The sequence below is a fragment of the Haliotis rufescens genome, unplaced genomic scaffold (genome assembly GCF_023055435.1).
Source record: "Haliotis rufescens isolate VD_foot unplaced genomic scaffold, xgHalRufe1.0.p SCAF_3, whole genome shotgun sequence".
Classification (NCBI taxonomy): Eukaryota; Metazoa; Mollusca; class Gastropoda; order Lepetellida; family Haliotidae; genus Haliotis; species Haliotis rufescens.
Genome location: NW_025964001.1, coordinates 50,406,724 through 50,423,045, shown reverse-complemented (window position 1 = coordinate 50,423,045; position 16,322 = coordinate 50,406,724). Strand labels below are relative to the sequence as shown.

Genomic DNA, 16,322 nt, shown 5'->3' with positions numbered 1-16,322 from the left:
GTGTACGTGTACATTCAAGGACAAACGTGATAGTTTATTACCAGTATAGTTTCCCATACCATCCCATTCTACAAAAGGAAAAGTTTTAAATAGGACATGATCATAGGTCAATCAAGCAATTGAATTATTTGTCACAAAAGGAAAAATATATTCTTGGTATTGAACTTAGTAAACATAACTAGCAAAATCTTTAGAAGAATGCGTTCATTTTGCTCTTAGACAAGATCTTTCTTTACAAATTCTATTTCCTACTAAGGATATAAAACAAAGTAATTATTACTAAATACGTATGTCACTGATCGAAGTATGTGATAATTTAGATAATGCAGAGTGAAAAAAAACATAATGAAAACTATTTAAAACATCAAAACGAAATCACATTTACACTGAAAACATTTTGTGATTCAGAAACCAATTATCTCTATATTGTGTGTAAATCTAAGTACTTTTACTGTTTATGTTATAAATTGAACCATGCAAGATTCTAATATATGAGGCTAAAATATAAAAAGGTTGTTTAATATCAGATCCATTTTGACAGCTTTCTCACAGTAAAACATTCCATTTCCTTACTCAAGTATATGCACATTATTTTCTTGGAATATCAAACCTTTAAACAGATATGAAAAGCACATTCTAGATCTGCTTTCTAGTTCAGTCAAAGAGATTATTATTATTTGGAAACTGAAAACACATGTATCCATTATACTACCACAACATTAAATCAGCTGTTTGACGTGACGTCATCCTCGTCAAATCATGCACACCTGTCCAGACGACAAATTCACAGCGGATGGAAATTACTGACCGTCAATTAGCCTACACAAATAAAATTGCAGATGGTAGCGTCATTGAACGGAAAAATTAAAGCATTTCCTCATTGCTGACATTTCAGATGGCATATTGAATAAGAGTTGAAGACTTTCAGTAGATTGTCATACATTAATCGAGAGTACAATCTATATGCAATTCTTGAAAAAACACACTTTCACTGCGGACTAAGCATTAATAGTCTGTACAGTGGGGAAAAGTAAATCTTTCTGACCAATCTGATAAATTCCTTTATCAAATAGGCTGTCTGATATTATAATAGTTATGTGTATGTGAGAAGGGTACAAAATAAAAAATTGCCATCATTTGCATGAAGTTCAACATGGCAGAAAAAGGTCGAAGCGAGGTAACCACTTTACTAATATCACCTTATTTCGCAATCCGTAGCACTGTATAAAATATAAGTTACACGATGTTAAAGCTGAGATGGTTAGGGTGATGATGGTTATAATTTTGATTTTGTGCACTCATTATTTGAAATCTTAATTCACAGTTGAAAAGGGATGTTTTCTGTGAAAAGTGGCACCAGGAGAGTTAAAATGTTAGGAAAGCATGTTTTTGAAAATCTAATTCCCAGAATATCATGGAATGAAAATATCTGAACTTGTTTATGATTGAAAGTAAGTGGGGTATGTGTGAGATAGTTTTTGAAATTTAATTAAACTGATATCATCTGTTTATTTACTTTATGATTGTTTAGGATGCTTATGAGTTTATTAAAAAATATGTATTTCATGAACAAATCAGATGGTGATCTATGTGGAGGCTTGCGAATCTGGCTCGATGTTTGACAAGAATCTGCTCCCCAAGGACATCAACGGTTTGATTATATAATTTTATGATATATATATATATATATATATATATATATATATTATATATATGTCATTTCAAGTGAATGACGAAGTTTCCTGTCTAGGCAGACATTGGCCAAATTAATATTTTGTTTCTTAACAAGCAGCAACCCCTGTGGGCATTCCATGGTAGAATTGATACCCAGCAACCTAGGCTGGTCATAAGCTGTCTGACTGCTGAAATATTGCTACCTATAGTGTTAAACAAAGATCAAACAAGAATTCAATGACATGAGTATTTGTCCTGTGTATGGTCAGAGGCTGCATTCATTGTCACAACTGTTTTTATTGATAAAAATGGACTATGCAATTATGTGTATTTTCTTGTTTTACTGATTCTCTGTGAGATGCATTGGACAAAATAATAAAAAATGAAAAAAATGTTTATTTGAAGATTGTTACTTAAAGAACCCACTTCAAATAAAAGTGTTAAGAAATAAAACGAAAAATAGAAACATGTTTTTGAGGAATATTTCAATGGAGCCTTTTAAATATTCTGTGAAACAAGAAAATAGATAACTCTGAACTTAAAATAATTGTGTTTTTGAGTTTTTTTGTTTTTTTTCACCCCATTTTAAAATTTTGATACAGTGGATTCATAAATGTAGGAATGGGTGGCCTTGAGTTCCTCCGCTCGACCACATTTCCATCATTGTTATTCCAGTGTTTGCCACAACTGCCGCCAACGCCCATGAGTCGTCCTATGCCTGCTACATGGACAAGGAACGAAAGACCTTCCTGGGAGATGTGTACAGTGTCAGGTGGATGGAAGACTCTGATAAGGTTAGCTACAATGCTCCATCCCTGAATGGGTTGGAATGGGTGAGTGAGTGAGTGAGTGAGTGAGCAGTCAACAATGTTCCAGCTGTAACATGGTGGCCTGAAAATAATCAAGTCTGTATCGGATAAGCCTGTGACTCAAAACATGAGCAATGTTTGTCTGTTGCTTAAGACTGTTCTTAGCAATATTCCAGCAATATGACGGCAGTCTGTAAATAATCGGGTCTGGACCAGACACTTGAGTAATTGATATCATGAGCATCGATGAATACAATTGGATACGATGACATGCATCAACCAAGTCAGTGAGCCTTGACCAGCCGATCCTGTTAGTCGCCTCTTATGACAAGCATGGGATGATGAAGACCAATTCTAACCTAGATCTTCATGGGGCTGATGACACGCAATCAGCCATGTCATAAAGTGTGAAACAGGATCCAGTGTTACAGGAGGATCTTAGCAGTGATACATTGACTAAGATTGTGTTGTGTGTGATTGGTTGTCTGTTTCCTACAGGAGGATCTTAGCGGTGATACGCTCACGTAAATGTTGATAGTGTGTGATTGGTTGTCTATTTGTTACAGAAGGATCTTAGCAGTGATATGCTTACATAGATGATGGTTGTGTGTGATTGGTTGTCTGTTTGTGACAGGAGGATCTTAGCAATGATAAGCTCACATAGATGATGGTTGTGTGTGATTGGTTGTCTGTTTGTTACAGGAGGATCTTAGCAGTGATAAGCTCACAGAGATGATGGTAGTGTGTGATTGGTTGTCTGTTTGTTACAGGAGGATCTTAGCAGTGATAAGCTTACATAGATGATGGTTGTGTGTGATTGGTTGTCTGTTTGTGACAGGAAGATCTTAGCAATGATAAGCTCACAGAGATGATGGTTGTGTGTGATTGGTTGTCTGTTTGTAACAGGAGGATCTTAGCAATGATAAGCTCACATTGATGATGGTTGTGTGTGATTGGTTGTCTGTTTGTTACAGGAGGATCTTAGCAGTGATAAGCTCACAGAGATGATGGTTGTGTGTGATTGGTTGTCTGTTTGTTACAGGAGGATCTTAGCAATGATAAGCTCACATTGATGATGGTTGTGTGTGATTGGTTGTCTGTTTGTTACAGGAGGATCTTAGCAATGATAAGCTTACATAGATGATGGTTGTGTGATTGGTTGTGTCTGTTTGTTACAGGAGGATCTTAGCAATGATAAGCTCACATTGATGATGGTTGTGTGTGATTGGTTGTCTGTTTGTTACAGGAGGATCTTAGCAGTGATAAGCTCACATAGATGATGGTAGTGTGTGATTGGTTGTCTGTTTGTTACAGGAGGATCTTAGCAGTGATACGCTGATTAAGATGGTGGTAGTGTGGGATTGTTTGTCTGTTTGTTACAGGAGGATCTTAGCAGTGATATGCTTACTAAGATTGTATGTGAATTGTGGATCGTAGATCTTAACACTGAGACCCTGACTGAGATTTGGTAGTGTTTGACCGGTTGTTTTTTTGTTGCAGGAGAATCTTAGCACTGAGACACTGACTAAGCAGTTTGAGATTGTCAGACGGGAAACCAACACAAGCCATGTCATGGAATTTGGAAATCTGGTTAGTTAATCTTGTCAGTGATTTGTGTAATTCATTGTTAATTTGGTACATTGTTTTATATGTTTGGGATACACTGTTGTTTGGGACACTTCTCACATTGTTTACAGTGTATTTAGTGACATTGTTATACACTCTCAGGTTTTCACTGTATTGTGTGACATTGTTTTACACTCTCAGGTTTTCACTGTATTGTGTGACATTGTTTTACACACTCAGGTTTTCGTTGTATTGTGCAACATTGTTATACACTCTCAGGTTTCACTGTAATGTGTGACATTGTTTTACACTCAGGTTTTCACTGTATTGTGTGACATTTTTGTAAATGTATTAAAATGGACTGATCATAATGTTGCAATTCGACAGCTGAGGACCAGGGGTCCGGAAACCATCATATGCGCCGGACATGTCCGATTGGGAATCTCAAATGTCCGTTTTAAAATATTGCTTACCGGACATTTTAAAAAGTATTGTCCGGACATTCTTAAATTTTGACCGGACATGATCAACAGTTAGGACTGAGCAGTTTCTGTCTGCAGTTGCAACACAATGAAGATTAACTACACTGACAAGCTTTGTTTGTTTTGATTGCTGTAAATACATCGTACCTACACGATAGTCCAATCGGTCAATCACTGTAATAGGCAATAAACTGAGTTGACACTGATTAATCGAGGATTAATTACTGAGAACATCTTGTTAATTTGAGTGAAAGGTGTTTACAACTGTACATTAATACCTTGCATCATCGATGTACCTCATTATCCTCACAATGCTACGATAAGTAACCTCAGAAAAGAAGCGAAAGCGTGACGACAGCCAGTCGACCGATGCAGATCAGTCGAGCGGATCTGCCAAACCCTCAAAGTCTGGACGATCATTTTGTAAGTCATGGCTAACGACTTTCACTTGGTTGACATACAATGAGGATTTGCAGATTTTATTGTTTTCAGTAGCTAGTCGTATATTGAATCTTGATTGACCGCCATTTTGCTTTCTCGGACGATCGATATCCAATTTTTTTATGGTCAATAATTAAGTACAGATGAAAAAAGTATTCAAATAACTATTGCTATCAACGATATTTTAGTATTTGTGATTAAATTATCTGTCTTGTTTTTAAAAAAATCTTTAGTTTAAAAAAAACTTTTCCCGTGAGGTCACGTGATAACCAAATATGGGATAATAGTCTCGATCCAAATGTTACAACGCGTACACTTGAGCAGACTCATGAATATAACTCATGAATATTAATTAGACCGTTCACTACGTTAACAGATCCTTATTATAACAGAAACAAACGTATGTTTTCCATGTAAATCTAAAATGATATTATTTGTTATTAATTGTCCTGTGAATTAAACAATTTATATTGAAACAATTCATAATTCATCATAATATGAATACGTAAACTTGTAATGTGTGTGAAAAGTCGTACTAAAATACGCTATTTGAAGGGGGCGTGGCCTAAATGCAAATGTCCGATTGGGATTTTAAAATTTCCGGACCCCTGCTGAGGACACAACACATCCCATACATCACCAAGTCACAACTGTGATCATGGGTCACACAGCACTGCAATTCCGTGTGACACATCCCCTGCGATATGATCACCTAGCATATCTAGCACCCTCAATCTCAATTCAATCGCCTGGTGTTCTACTACTTCTAGACATATACCTGAACAGAGAATACTTTTTGGTTTACCTTTACCACGAAAATATGCTATGTTATGCACGTGACAGCTCACTGTCTCCTACAGTCGTCTCGCTTTCAACTGACCACCGGACTGTTCTGACGTCTGCAGCCATCAGCAGACGGTTGCCTCTGCCCCCTACCAGCTTGTGATTAGGGTCATCATCGTCCCTGCTGCAATTTAGGGATACAGATACACCTCTCCAGCATTCTATTAGCGACACCCCTTTTGACCAAAAACAGGACGAATGTCATCGGGCAAGTAATAACTGACTGACGACAGATTTTCACTCACAGGATTGTCATCCGAAACATTGTCTGATCAAGAACTCAACTGCTCTACACTCGTATCATTCTCAGTCCCGAGGTCGTCATTCTCCCATGGATCAAAGGATGAGGTTTGATGTAGCTCCCGGTCTCATCCATGTTCTTCCACTTCAGGACTACAGAGCAGGAGGCCACCATGACATCTCAGGTCGTCATTCTTCTCCAGTTCATCCTCTGTCTCCAGGGGATCACCTTCGTCAAGGATCTAGAATCCGTTCTACTTCAAGGACTGACCATTCACCCATTCCACCTCAATGACCTCAGCGCTCCCCTACTTTCAATCAAATGGACTTGCAGGATCGTCTTATTCTCTCTACATCATGTGATCATTGCACAGATTCTTCCTCTTTACCCTACTCAAACTTTCAGACACTGGTACACGCAGTGTCTGTGGGGCTAGATCAACATGGCTTCTCATCGGCCAGGACTCCTACTCTACCTACTTCATCTATTACTAGGACTCCTTTCGACCTGGATACCATCTCAGACCGTTTTTCACTGCACTCGGGGATCCACCGTCACCACTCTCCTCTTACGGTGATGATGATATAGGGGATCTGGCAGACATGTTTTTCTGGACTGCGGATCAACTGGGCTTCTCACGTAGCTCCTGAGGACAGGCTCTCTTGATTTGTGGTTTCCTGTCCAAGCTCGAACTCTCTCACCCTGCTGCCTAAGCATGTCTTTGCGGATATGGGAAGGAATCTGGATCTGGCTTTTGCTTCATTCCACCGCCATAGGGACAAGTTGCAAACTCCTTGTTTCAGCTACTCGGAGACTGGGACCCATGGTGTGTTCTCCATCTCGTCGGCCCCATATTTGGATAGTGACATCCACGTTGTCAATCCCAAGCATTCTACACATTCTGCTATTGTGGAGGATAAGGAATTGAAGCATATTGACCAGACCATCCGTCGCACACTTCCCCTCCTCTCAACTTACCTCTCCACAGAAGCTGTCGCCATGTCCGTTGCTCGTGCCCTATCGTTGGATAAGGCCCATATTCGTGGGGCCATGGCCTTGACCAACGACAAATTTCAGACTGTAATGGACCTCTTGTCCCATCGGCTATCAGGGAGGTCATAGGTATGTTGGTTGTGAAACAATAGAATGTCTTGGTCACGCCTCTTCCGTTCCAGGTTTCTGCTCACTGATCTTCATCATTCTAAAGAAAGACAGCGACAAGATGCGGTTGATCTCCAACATGAAGGACTTCAACTCCTAAAAAACATGGTCAGCCTCGACCTTCAGAACACTTATCGCCACATCCCTATTCACCGCGATCATCATCAATACCTCCGCTTCGTCTTCCAGGGGATGCACTATCAGTAGATGGTGCTCCCATTTGGAATTTCTATGGCCCCGTGGTTATTCACCCGCCTTACGAAACCAGTGACTCAGTTCCTTTATCACCGAGGCATTGTTTTCGAGGCCTACATAGGCGACTCTCAGCAATGTAGGGGACGGTCCTGACTCAGTGTCTCCAGTTTATCGGTGCCCTTTTCGACACTCAGGTGGGGAAGATGTTTGTTCTCTCAGACAGGTGGGCAAAGATACAGAGCCATGTACCACTGGCTCTCTGACAGCCATTACTTCTCCGGCAGTGGCAACTCCTTGGACTTCTGATGTTGACATAAGCCCTCCCTCTACGTGGTCAATTATACCTACGCCCACTACAGTGCTTCCTCTGGCCTTTTCTCCAGAAGGACGATTGCAAGATCCAGATTCGACTCCTGTTGCTCCTCTACGATAACCTTCGGTGGTGGCACCTAGAGTTGAATGTTCACACCAGAGTCACCTTGCCGTTGTTTGCACCGGAGCACCCCCTCTTTGTCGACGCCTCCACAGTCGGTCAGGAGCGCTCACCTTCACAATCAACAAGCTGCAGGCTGTTGGTCAAGTGCGGACAGGAGATTACACATCAACAATCTAGTGTTCAAAGCAGTCATTCTTGCCATCACTCATCAATCGGATGAGCAGATCTTCTTCAATCATCTCCCGTCATGATCAACAAGATAAGGTCGACCAAGTCTGTGTCCCTCAGTTCTTCACTTGTCTCCGGACACTTACAATCTTAGCGTTTGGCACATCTCCAGAGGTCTCTTGTAGCCAAGGGTTATTCTCAAAGGGTGGCGAGGACTATTACGTCGGCACATTGCACCTCTACAAAAGCTTTGTACAACCAAAAATGGAAGGTGTTTGAAAGTTATTGCTCAGCTAGGGATATTTCATCTCCCATTACTGCGTCTCCTCAAATAATAGCTGAATATCTCCAACATCTCCGCTCTACTAGGAAGTTGAAGGGATCAACTTTATCTTCCTATTTTACTGCTTTTGGCGTTGATTCACTCAAACCACCTTATAGACCAATCATCCCGATTTAGACCTCCAGCATGGGATCTCAACATCATCCGTCACTTATCTTCCGCCGAGTATGAACCACATGCGGGTAGGACCTTTGAACTCATTACGTTCAAGACAGTCTTCCTCCTTGCTCTGGCTACTACAGCACGTATTAGTGTGAATCATGCTATAGATGTCGGTCATCAATCTGGTTAAGTCTTCCTGGGCTTGCGCTGGGACTTTATTGCTAAGAACCAGCTCCCTGGATCGTAAATTTACCCTTTCACCGCTCTTATCGTTATTGGGACCTGATGACGTAGAAGACCTCTTGCTTTGCCCAGTCGAGCCTTGAAGAGGTCTGCTTGGAAACATCTCAGGCATACCGTCTCTCTCACAAGCATCTTACTATCCCCTTATCGATGGCTGCAACCTCAAAGGTGTCTCGAACTACCATCTCGTTTTGTGGCCTACACCTGTGCGGGACTACCGCCCCCAGTTGCTTCCAATCCTCATGAGACAAGTCCAGTGGCTTCCACCTTGACATTGCACAGTAAATTGCACACTCTCATCCATTATGGAGGGATGTTTCTTGCGATCTGATATGGTCTTTGCTTCTTACTACCTTCGTGATGTCTTGGTCGCTGACGTCCAGGGTCGTATCACTTTGGTCACAGCAGCCAGACAGCGCTGATGAGGATACCCAGCATTCCACAGTCCCACCTCTGGTATCCTGCATATACTGCAATAAATTCTTTAAGTTATTCTCTTTGTTGCTTATGTTTCATCTTGTTTTCCCAGACAAGCTCCCAGAGAGAGGGTATATATACTTGTGTTTTGGGACTTCGGTCTACATCTTAGAAGCCACCATCCCGTGTTCCATTTGCTTAAATGTTGGCCCGATCCTCTACCTGCTCACCTCTGTCTTGTGCATGAGGTGTCTCAGTAGTTGACAGTAGTTTAGTTCCAGCTGCCTCGTGTACGCCTCAAGGTTGACGTCCTTACAGGCTAGGGTATCTGTGCCCCACCATCCAACCGTGGGATGAATGCATGGTGTGAGATAGGATAAGTTTAAAAAATTGTAAATTTTCTAATAAATTGTATATTTATATGCTTATCCTATCTCACACGCTAAACGCCCACCAAACTATCCCTGCATCACAGCCTGTATGCTCTAGATTGAGAATGAGGGTGTTGGATATGTCAGGTGATCAGATCGCAGGTGTCGCACGGGATTGCAGTGGTGCATGTCCCATTATCACAGTGGTGACTTGGTGATGTATTAGATGTGTTGGGGTGAGTTGTGTTTTTGAAGCCGAAAAACTTTGTTCTAGGACGTTTCCACACCAGGATCGAAGAATAAATGCATAGTGTGAGAAAGGATAAGTATATAAATATACAATTTATTTGAAAATTTACAAACTAGGAATGATGTGATGGATGTTTTCAACAGTATAGGTGAGTAAAATGGAAATAATTTGGGAGATTCTTACAGTATGGCCAAAGGTTTTTCATTATTAACATGTCCTGATTTAACCCTTTATACCTGCTGGCTAGGTTGAATTGTTACAGAAAGGAGAGTAGAATGTTAAGCTAGCAGGTACAACAATCATGAATCCTTTTTTGCAGACAATGGGAAGTATTGATGTTGCTGAATTCCAAGGGAAGAACATGGAAATGCATATCTTTGACAAACAGCCGATTCCCAATCCCAATGTGAGTATGAAAAAAGTCTGTCAAGAACACAGGGATGGTGGATTGCATAATGTGTTTTGATCCAGCGGGTTGGGGGGAATGAATCTGAGTTACATCAATACATCGTTCCAAGTAACATCTGGTAGATATATTATGTGTAATGGATATATACCCTGCAAAAAAAGTAATGCAAAAGTAGTAATATCGTAAATATCTGACAGAGCGTTGCCTGACATCCATACAAAATTAATACCAAAAATGAATTGGTCATTTCTCCATGGATTAGGATTGATTAGGACTGTGTGTCTTGGTGTTGCTGTGTGTATATCATTCCAAGTGTGTAACTGTGTGTCTTGATGTTGACATGTGTATATCATTCCAAGTGTATAACTGTGTGTCTTGGTGTTGACATGTGTATATCATTCCAAGTGTATAACTGTGTGTCTTGGTGTTGACATGTGTATATCATTCCAAGTGTGTAACTGTGTGTCTTGATGTTGACATGTGTATATCATTCCGAGTGTATAACTGTGTGCCTTGGTGTTAACGTGTGTATATCATTCCAAGTATATAACTGTGTGCCTTGGTGTTAACGTGTGTATATCATTCCAAGTATATAACTGTGTGCCTTGGTGTTAACGTGTGTATATCATTCCAAGTATATAACTGTGTGCCTTGGTGTTAACGTGTGTATATCATTCCAAGTATATAACTGTGTGTCTTGGTGTTGCAGCTGGATGCAGTGCCATCAGAGGATGTTGAGATGAACATTCTGCAGCTGAAGGTCCAACTGGCGGAGTCTGATTGGGAGCGGGAGCTGGTCAGCCAGAAGCTTGAGGATCTCAAAATTGTACGTAGAGATAAGTCATGAAAGTATTACAGACCCCAGCCTCCGGGCCAGACCCTAACTCAAGAATGAACATACACATTCTGGCCTCCAGAACTAGAGAATCCTTACTAACATGTTAATCCCTGTTTCTCTCAATGAATGTGTATCAAATCGTTACTGTTAATCCCTGTTCCTCTCAATGAATGTGTATCAAATCTTTACTGTTAATCCCTGATTCTCTCACTGAATGTGTATCAAATGGTAACTGTTAATCCATGATCCTCTCAATGAATGTGTATTAAATTGTTACTGTTAATCCCTGATTCTCTCACTGAATGTATCAGATGGTTACTGTTAATCCATGATCCTCTCAATGAATGTATCAGATGTTAACTGTTAATCCATGATCCTCTCTATAAATGTGTATCAAATCGTGACTAGTAATCCCTGATTCTCTCAGTGAATGTGTATCAAATGGTTACTGTTAATCCCTGTTCCTCTCAATGAATGTATCAGATGGTAACTGTTAATCCCTGTTACTTTCAATGAATGTATCAGATGGTAACTGTTAATCCCTGTTACTTTCAATGAATGTATCAGATGGTAACTGTTAATCCCTGATCCTCTCAATGAATGTATCAGATGGTAACTGTTAATCCCTGATCCTCTCAATGAATGTATCAGATGGTAACTGTTAATCCCTGATCCTCTCAATGAATGTATCAGATGGTTTCTGTTAATCCCTGATCCTCTCAATGAATGTATCAGATGGTAACTGTACATACCCTTCATGTGCCCAGACCCGCAGGAGGACAGAGGAGACATTCAAGCATATCATGGCCCTGTCTGTGAACAACAACAAGGACCTGGTGTATGACCTGATGACAGAGCGACTCCCCCTGCTCGCACATGACTGCTACAAACCAGTGACAGAGTACCTGAGGACCAACTGCCCGGGTCTTAACTTTGTTAAGGTGGGTCCATCTATGAAATAATGCCTTAGGCTAAGAAATCTCCTTTTTTTCTTCTTGTAAAATTACACAGCCTTGTGATTTTAATGATTTAGTTTAATAATGTATGTGTCAGTTTTCTTTAGAGAGAATATTGAAAAGAGTATTTAGTATTGTAATTGATTTAATCTGGACCAGACAAACCAATTATTGATATTATGAACAACTTCGTACTTTGTTGGTACAATAACATGCAATCATGCAATCAGTTCTTCACCAGAAGCCCCACAGGGATATATGATTAGGAAACTATTGTGCCTCTATGAAACAGATATTGGGTGAGTGAGTGAATGGGTTCGAAAGGTGTTTTGAACGGTATGTCATGTTATATCAACATTACAGCTTAATGTGTGAAGAAAGCCCAAAGTGACACCTGGGATTTGACTCCTTGAACAGAGTATACTTGAGATGTTATTATTGGGGAAGTACCCACTGCTGATGCAGTTGTTGAAGCCATATTGATCCACTGGCCACAGTCTAGAATGGCAGTTCAGTCAGATACACAACATGATTTATTTGATCAATCAAGCTATAACTGCTATACCTTAAAAGTACCATTTATTTCTCTTTTCATTCTATCCAGAATGACTACGCCCTGCGACATCTGTACACATTTGTCAATCTCTGCGAGCACCAAACGCCCCAAGAGGCAATCATGGGAGCCATTGACAAGACTGCAGAAGATACAGATCTTTGTTAAGTATGGGTATTAATAGTTGCCTTCCCTCACCTTGCCTGCTTTTCGAGAGGTCAAGGTTATGACCTTCCATTTTGAAGGTCAAGGTAACATTCCCCCTTGATATGATCACATTCAACCTGAATGCCTTTGTGATACAAGACCGTTATTATGATACAATTAATTCATTATATATGTATTGAAAAAAACATGTGTCCAGAACTGATAATTTTGTCAATGAAAGAACAGATTTGGCTTCAAACAAAAATCTAATTTGTATATATATGTATTTATATTTACAGTCATAGCAATATTTTAGTCAAGATTACTTTCATTTTTTGTTCATGTTGTTCATTTAAGTAAGTCTGACACATTTACAGGTCTCTATTTTAAAATGTAAAAATTGAAACATGTACTTAATTCTTATATTTTACATGTACTTAAGAAATGCAGCATTCATAAACATAAGAATTGTCATGGCATTTTGCAGGACATAATATATTTGCAAACATACTCAACATTCCTTACATAATGGAGCATTTAATTGCTGTATCGTCTGTGATGGAATCAACACTGTATGTTTTGCTTTCTACAGAAGCTCAAGCACATATCTGAATCAAAATGCTGCATATGTGATTGTTGTGTGATGTGTTCATCTTTGTTGATTGTATTTAGGAAAAGACTGTACACACGTGAGAAAGTTGATTCGTCCTGTTTTTTTATATGACACACACTTAATCTTTATATGATGGCTTTAAAGTGTCACAGTGGAAATGTTCTGAATAGAATTTGAGTATATTTTTACATTTTTCTTCTAATAACAATACTAAAAGGTATTAAAAGTTCAACACTTTGTTTTTAAATGAAACTTATTGAACTTGTTGGTAATTAACTTTTCAATTTAGAACTAAACACGTTCTTTGAAAGTAGTGTGAAATATTACGTTTTGTACAGAAGATATCTAATATTTGAATATATCTTATGGCAAAGTGATTTCAGAATAAATTGTCAATCTTATGTTTTGTTTGTCATTGTTGGAGAAGAAACAGTGAAGAGAATGAACGTTCAATCAGCAATATTCCAGCTATTTCACTGCTGAATGTAAAACCAGTGACTGAAAGCACCAGCAATGATTCATGTTGTGCCAGACAAACCAGTGACTGAAAGCCTGAGCAATGACTCATTTTATGCCAGACATACCAGTGATTGAAGATTTGAAGCTTTTAGATAAATACTAGCCTAAGGTATCAAGATCCCATCTCCCAGACAAAAGATATGTCTACATAGTCTTATAGATTACCTTGAACTATTTTATTTAAGTAAATCTATAAGACTATGAAGACATATCTTTTGTCTGGGAGATGGGATCTTGATACCTTAGGCTAGTATTTATCTAAAAGCTTCAAATCTATTAAACTATGTAGACATAACTCTTGTCTTATTGAATAGTATGTCTAGGAGATGCGCTCCCATTACCTTAGGCTAGCATCTGTCTAAAAAGCTATAACTGAAACTACTGATATTTTATATATGCATTTTACCTGATGATAAGTATTACTTGCTAAACTATTATAATTGAAATGATGTATAAATATTACACCATGGTAACTCATAAAAGCCCATGATGTGGATCTAATTATTATAGGATAACTTAGTATAAATGTTACACCATCATATAACAATGACTCATGTCATGTGCCAGACAAGAAAGTGACTGAAAGCACAAACAATGACTAATCTTAATTTACTATCACACAATCCAGTGACTGAAAGCATGAGCAATGACTCATATTGTAACAGACAATCCAGTGACTGAAAGCACGAGCAATGACTCATATTGTAACAGACAAACCAGTGACTGAAAGCATGAGCAATGACTCATTTTGTGCCAGACATACCAGTGACTGTGTGAAGTAACAATGACTCATGTCATGTGCCAGACAAGAAAGTGACTGAAAGCACAAACAATGACTAATCTAAATCTTCTATCAGACAATCCAGTGACTGAAAGCATGAGCAATGACTCATATTGTAACTGACAAACCAGTGACTGAAAGCATGAGCAATGACTTGTCATGTGCCAGACAAACCAGTGACTGAAAGTATGAGCAATGACTCATGGCATGTGCCAGACAAACCAGTGACTGTGTGAAGTAACAATGACTCATCTCATGTGCCAGACAAGAAAGCATAAACAATGACTTATGTTGTGCCAGACAAACCAGTGACTGAAAGCCTGAGCAATGACTCATGGCATGTGCCAGACAAACCAGTGACTGTGTGAAGTAACAATGACTCATGTCATGTGCCAGACAAGAAAGTGACTGAAAGCACAATGACTAATCTAAATCTTCTATCAGACAATCCAGTGACTGAAAGCATGAGGAATGACTCATATTGTAACAGACAATCCAGTGACTGAATGCATGAGCAATTACTCATATTGTAACAGACAAACCAGTGATTGTGTGAAGTAACAATGACTCATCTCATGTGCCAGACAAACCAATGACCGAAAGCCCTAGTAATGACTCATGTTGTGCCAGACAAACCAGTGACTGAAAGCACAAGCAATGACTTATCATGTACCAGACAAACCAGTGACTGTGTGAAGTAAGAATGACCCATGTCCTGTGCCAGACAAGAAAGTGACTGAAAGCACAAACAATGACTAATCTTAATTTCTATCACACAATCCAGTGACTGAAAGCATGACCAATGACTCATATTGTAACAGACAATCCAGTGACTGAAAGCACGAGCAATGACTCATATTGTAACAGACAATCGATTGACTGAAAGCATGAGCAATGACTCATATTGTAACAGACAAACCAATCACTGAAAGCATGAGCAATGACTCATTTTGTGCCAGACATACCAGTGACTGAAACCACGAGCAATGACTCATGCTGTACCACACAAACCAGTGCCTGAAAGCATGACCAATGACTCATCCTGTACCACACAAACCAGTGACTGAAAGCATGACCAATGACTCATGTTGTACCACACAAACCAGTGCCTGAAAGCATGACCAATGACTCATGCTGTACCACACAAACCAGTGCCTGAAAGCATGACCAATGACTCATGTTGTACCACACAAACCAGTGCCTGAAAGCATGACCAATGACTCATGTTGTACCACACAAACCAGTGCCTGAAAGCATGACCAATGACTCATGCTGTACCACACAAACCAGTGCCTGAAAGCATGACCAATGACTCATATTGTAACAGACAATCGATTGACTGAAAGCATGAGCAATGACTCATTTTGTGCCAGACATACCAGTGACTGAAACCACGAGCAATGACTCATGCTGTACCACACAAACCAGTGCCTGAAAGCATGACCAATGACTCATCCTGTACCACACAAACCAGTGACTGAAAGCATGACCAATGACTCATGTTGTACCACACAAACCAGTGCCTGAAAGCATGACCAATGACTCATGCTGTACCACACAAACCAGTGCCTGAAAGCATGACCAATGACTCATTTTGTCCAACACAAACCAGTGCCTGAAAGCATGACCAATGACTCATGCTGTACCACACAAACCAGTGCCTGACAGCATGACCAATGACTCATGCTGTACCACACAAACCAGTGCCTGAAAGCATGACCAATGACTCATGCTGTACCACACAAACCAGTGCCTCAAAGCATG

The 16,322-nt window shown here is 39.7% G+C and overlaps 1 protein-coding gene across 1 annotated transcript in view; it reads left to right on the top strand.

Annotated features, from left to right (window-relative positions):
* Positions 1–13,659, top strand: part of LOC124117809 (legumain-like) — a 45,273-nt gene extending 31,614 nt beyond the window's left edge. The window contains exons 7-13 of the mRNA XM_046479835.2: positions 1,579–1,651; positions 2,350–2,468; positions 3,984–4,073; positions 10,062–10,148; positions 10,861–10,977; positions 11,757–11,930; positions 12,550–13,659. Of these exons, the coding sequence (XP_046335791.2) occupies positions 1,579–1,651; positions 2,350–2,468; positions 3,984–4,073; positions 10,062–10,148; positions 10,861–10,977; positions 11,757–11,930; positions 12,550–12,666 (777 nt within the window). The 3' untranslated portion in view covers positions 12,667–13,659. The remainder of the gene's footprint in view (positions 1–1,578; positions 1,652–2,349; positions 2,469–3,983; positions 4,074–10,061; positions 10,149–10,860; positions 10,978–11,756; positions 11,931–12,549) is intronic.
* Positions 13,660–16,322: the final 2,663 nt, after the last annotated feature.